Raw genomic sequence first — 5,757 nt, forward strand, 5'->3', positions numbered from 1 at the left:
GAGGGGGCGAGCACAGCTCCCCAGCGGGCTCTCACCCTCCGCTCCCCTCCCCAGAAGCTGGGGTGTAAGAGGGGGAGGAGGCTGGTGCAGCGCCGGCACGTCTCGCCTGGCGCCCGAGGGACACGGTTTACCTCGGAAGCTGCGACTCCGTTACCAGTTTTTATACATCTTTTAGCACTCCTGTACGGGAGTCATCTTAAAGCGGGATAATAGAAGATTTTTTGTATCTGCGAACAAGACGTAGGCATTTGTTGTTGCGGCAGAGCAGCGAGTTAAAGGCAGGAATACCAAGAGCTACAGTCACTTTTACCTATTTTTTGCATGGATATGTTTATGCTTACGAGTCTTTTTATACATAACGTTGGTGAAAGTTTGAAGCTCCCCATGCTGTAAAGAATGAAGGAAATCAAAAGGAGCAAAGCGGTTTTAGTTCTCCTCGCTCTGTGTGCAAGCAATTTAAAAGTACACACACATACGAGTTGAGCTTGTTGCTAACTGCAACAATTAAAAGTGCACTGTTTGCCTACTTCTGCAGCTTTTTCATGGTGTCAAGTACACCTTTTGGGTTGTCACATCCACGCGTAGTAACAGTCCTGGCACTTGCTGTTTCATGTGTTTCTTTTTTACATTTTCCAGTTAGCAGAACCTCCCCCAGTCTCTCTTCTTTTGCCTGTGGAAAGATACTGTTACTTAAAAAAAATAAATAGTCTTTGCATTTGAGCTAGATCATAACTTTGTTTTAGATATTATCTCCTAGTGCTTAATCAAGTTGTGAGAATGTCTCCATCTTTCTCTTAAAAAATAATAAATAAATAATTACCATCCATTTTCACCTGTTAGAGGTCCGTAGGACTTGATTTTCAGTTTTACAATTTTACTCCTTCTGTGCAAGGTTGTTTTGATGTGTTGCAAGTAATTTATATAAAGAAAAATATTTTAACATTGACATTAGCTACATCAAAAGGCAAATTTGCTGTAGTGACTCCATCAATTAAAAAGTACTTGCCTACAGTAACATGACCTTGCAAATGACATCGATAGTTAATATGATCATTAGTCATTAACAGTATTATTATATTCAAAAATGTAAATTTGTTGCCAGAATCCACATATTTACCGCTCTGCATGTTTTATTCTTCAGTGTTTTCACATCTTGTATGAAGTGGTCAATTAATTTTCATGCTTTAATCTTTTAGAGATTTATTTTCAGCTTGTTTAGCTTGGTCAAGTGGACCTAAGGAAAACATAAAGGATTTTTTTTGTTTTGTTTCGGGCTTGGGTTTTACTTTTTACAGCTTTTTGTTGTTTCTTTTTGTTTAGAAAATTTGTCTGTAATTCTAGAATAACAGAATGGAAACTACGGAAGTCTGATGAAAGCAGTCTTTGGAGTGTACTCATTATTCAAATATACAGATAATCGCAGCAAATCTTGTACTTGTCCCACAAATTTGGATTGAAGGTTTCTCATACAATGAAGACTTGGTAAAGGAGTAAATCTCGTTAATACATTTTTGTTTTCTTCTAGATTTGTCGGCATTAATGCATCTGATATAAACTACTCAGCTGGTCGATATGACGCCTCGGTTAAACCCCCCTTTGATATAGGCTTTGAAGGTGTTGGTGATGTGGTAGCATTAGGACTCAGTGCTAGTGCAGATTACACAGTGGGTCAAGCTGTGGCCTATGTGAAAGCAGGTTCCTTTGCTGAATACACAGTTGTGCCTGCCAGACAAGCAGTCCCTCTACCCTCAGTCAAACCCGAGTTTCTCACTTTAATGGTAAGTGGCGCAACTGCATACCTCAGTTTGAAAGAGCTGGGAGACCTGTCTGAAGGCAAGAAGGTTCTGGTCACAGCGGCGGCTGGAGGAACGGGCCAGTTCGCTGTGCAGCTTGCAAAGAAGGCAAAATGCCATGTAATTGGAACCTGCTCCAGTGATGAAAAGGGTGGCTTTCTGAAATCCATTGGCTGTGACCGTACGATCAACTATAAAACTGAAAATGTCGAATCTGTGCTTAGGAAGGACTACCCCGAAGGTGTGGATGTGGTGTATGAATCTGTTGGGGGAAAGATGTTCGACTTGGCTCTCAATGCCTTGGCTATCAAAGGGCGCCTGATAGTCATTGGGTTTATCGCTGGCTACCAAAACCCTACTGGCCTCCAGCCCATTAAAGCAGAGTTATTGCCAGCAAAACTATTGAAGAAGTCTGCCAGCGTCCGGGGTTTCTTCTTGAACCATTACCTTTCTGACTACAAAATGGCTCTGCAGCATTTGCTCAAGATGTATGAAAGAGGAGACCTGGTTTGTGAGGTGGACTTTGGAGACATGTCTCCGGAGGGCAAGTTCACTGGCTTGGAATCTGTATTCCGTGCTGTAGATTACATGTACATGGGAAAAAACATTGGAAAAATTGTAGTTGAATTACCTCACTCTGTCAACAGTAAGCTGTAAAAACAGAACAATGATATAAATCAGAAGAGAGAAAATGGGCACTTTATGCCTCAGATTTACTAGAAACAATTTCTTTTTTTAAGCTTAGTGATGGATATTATATTAAAAAGCAGCATTAAAGTGTTAATAAAAAGGGGTGGGTTTGTTAGCAGGGTTTTGTTTGTTTGTTGGGTGAGGTTTTTTTTTTGATTTTGGGTTCTTGTTTGTTTTTATTTTCTTAAAAGTGTTTAAATCAGTGGCTGTAGCAGGGACATAATGGGCCTGTGTTTGATACTGTCACTTAGGTTAGCGTGAGACAAGAACATTGTTCCTGACAGAATAAGTCTTGATGCAGAGGCAGATTTAGTCTGTCAGCCTGATTTGATAAGACTTCATATGTAGTTCAGCTCAGAAAAAAATCTTTCAGCAATTTTGATTCCCTGATTTAAAAATAAAATTGTTAGAACAAGAATAAGTAAAGAGTTGTATCTTTGGGCTGCTCTATTAATCTTTTGAAGTTTCTGGGAAAAAAAATGCTCTTGATTTTCTGTCACAAACATGATAATCATAATTCAGTTGCATCATGGATCATAGTAATATTCCTTGACTGGTTACACAGGGAAATTTATCCTCCAATTCTGATATGTCAGTAATATTAAGCAACTTGACTTTTTTTTTTTTAATCCTGTATTTTGTAATTATAAACAGCTGTGCAATTTTCTTTTAAATCTTTAACTACAAGTTGCAATATAGTCTCATTTTGTTGCCTGCTCATTTTCCACTATTTCTGTTTATTGTCCAGTCTCCCCTTTAGTCCATATTTAAAGATTATTGGAGTGGGATTTTGAGCCATGTTCATGTGTGTTCAGGCCCTGTATATTTTTTGAAGATTAAATAAAGTTTTAAAAGCTATTTAAATATACGTGGCATTTATTCATATTTATATGTTTCTTGCTGACTAGCTCTTTTTCAGATATTCTGTTTTGCAGAGTTATTTGACTGATCATTCTTGAAGGGACTTCCCATAATCAGGCCGCTACTTCTACTTTTACCAAACACTGCATGTGCAGAAGCCCTGTTACAAACAGCAGGACCATTTTAAATATATAGTCACAATACCTGGTACATGCACTGATGCTCAGCCATAGATTTTCTAGTGGGTGCAGTTAAAGGGTTTTGTAAAGTTTCAAAAATTCTTCCTCACCTAGTGGATAGTATTAATGGTACATACAGTGGGAATTCCAGCTAGAAGCATAATATTTTCCAGAACAATAAAATACTTGAAACTGCTTGCTCTACATCTTTTTTTCCATAGAAAACTTTTAAGATCTTAAAGGCCAATTTTGCCACATCTTTTGAAATTACATTCATTTGTATGCTGTTGAAGAGATGGAAATTTCCTAACATCATACGCCTCATAATAAACATAATGATAGACTGATAATGTCTAGGACTTGAAGGAAAAAATCCAGGGTAAACTTAATTTTAGGGCATTATTCAGGACTGACTGTACACAACATTTTTGATTGTAACATAGGAAAACATACATTTTATTCAGTAGTGCAGACAGGAAAATATTTTTGATTTTGATTTAGTGCATTCTCAATGTTTTTAGTACATATGTCATTAGAATCATAAAGAGTTGTGTACAATGGAGAACTGTCCCTTTCTTGAGCCATGACTGACTACTAGGTTTAGTCTCACTTTGGTGGATTTTGGGGAAAGGCAGAATGGATTGAGTCTTTGTTACCATTTTTCTCTTTTACTCAAGGTGAGCATCAAACCACCATGGTTTTTGTTTTAAGTAAGTTCTGCTGTTAGAAATGTAATTCCTCTTTCATCTCTGATAATACAAATATTGTGTTTTGCATAATTAGAAAGGTATATCAGCCTTCCAGCTGAATGCTAGAGATACAAACAGTCAAGTACTATACATAGCATGCAAAGTTCTCAGCATTTTATTCCTAGGCACGTGATGTCTTTTCTTGTTCAGGGATAAGGTGAAGTCCTTGGTCAATAAATTCATCTTGAAAAAACAATGTTGTTTGGGATGTACTGTTGCAAATAAAAAAAAAATACAATTGGTTTCATCTGTGATACATACAGAAGAGTTGCATGAGTAACAATTTTTTCAAATTAAATTCCTGCAGTCAAATGCCAAAACCCATCCAAGTGGCCCAATTTTCAGATGTGTTGATCACTTGTCAGTTCAGTAGATTTGGTGGTTTTGAGGCAGTGAATTCCATATGTTTTTGTCATTAAAAAAATCTTCCCGTAACAGGATTCTGTCTGGACATACATTCTACTTTCTTTTTAGTATGTTACTTTGTATATAACATTGCATACTGCAACTGCCCCAGGTTTCTTCACTAATCAAAATAGGAGAAGAGAGGAACCTTTGGAAGTTTCACACATATATATTCAGATATGACATGTTGTTCATTTTAATTTTGGCTTCAGATTGTTGTTTAGGACTTTCATACTGATCACAGAATTAATAAAAGGTTTACATTTGTTATATGCATAACTTGGATAGCCAATGTTCAAATTTCGTAGCCCTTTTGGTGTTTAGGTCAGGCTATGGTCACTGGGATTGGTTTTTTTTGTCAAATGTCTGTGTTAAGCTGAAGGGGTAGCTCAGGATCAACATGACAACTCTTCCATGAATGAATATGGAATGAAGAAGTAATTTTTGTTTTTAAAGATACGACTTTTATTCTTTAAATTGCTGAAAGAGAGCGTTATCAATGGAGAGAGGGTGAAAAGTATTTCTTAAACATGCAGATAAAGCCATTTTGATGAGTTTCATAATAAATTTTGGCTTGCAGCAAGTGTGAAAAAACTCAACTTCTCTTTATTTAAAAATATATTCTGCAAACTTACAGTTGTGAGAGCAGGGCTGACTTTGAATAAGTAAGCTATGATGGATTTAAATAATGTTTAAATATTAGATGGCTAGGAAAATGTATATGGCATGCACACACTGAGAGGTTTAAATGATGATAGGACATTGAACATACAAGGAAAAGAAATACTGTAGAGTCACAGCAAGGGATTAATAACAATACACTTAATATGCTTGCAAAAAAGGTGTATTAAGAGCTGTGTGCACAGTGGGGACTTAAATGATTAAAAATAATAATACATTTGCCTTGGAAGTACTAAGTATACTATATGTAGAGAGCAGGGATTTAAATAATAATACTATTAATAATAGCAGCTCATTGAGATGTGGTTGCTAGCACTACATCCTAATTTTACCTTTCTAAATGAATTTGCTACAGAGGAATCTGACATTGTTTGCTGAGGAAAATAACTGAATTTCCCT

The 5,757-nt window shown here is 36.7% G+C and overlaps 1 protein-coding gene across 6 annotated transcripts in view; it reads left to right on the plus strand.

The window, feature by feature from the left end:
- ZADH2 (zinc binding alcohol dehydrogenase domain containing 2) overlaps nt 1-5,757 on the plus strand; it is a 36,434-nt gene that overhangs the window by 4,801 nt on the left and 25,876 nt on the right. The window contains exon 2 of one of the 6 annotated variants that reach the window (XM_017746169.1): nt 1,526-3,351. The exons of the other annotated variants lie outside the window; for them this stretch is intronic. Within the exon in view, the coding sequence (XP_017601658.1) occupies nt 1,526-2,450 (925 nt within the window). The 3' untranslated portion in view covers nt 2,451-3,351. Of the gene's footprint in view, nt 1-1,525; nt 3,352-5,757 lie in introns of those variants that run through there. 6 annotated transcript variants of the gene reach the window in all.

Source organism: Corvus brachyrhynchos, unplaced genomic scaffold (assembly GCF_000691975.1).
Source record: "Corvus brachyrhynchos isolate BGI_N302 unplaced genomic scaffold, ASM69197v1 scaffold409, whole genome shotgun sequence".
In the NCBI taxonomy this organism is placed as follows: Eukaryota; Metazoa; Chordata; class Aves; order Passeriformes; family Corvidae; genus Corvus; species Corvus brachyrhynchos.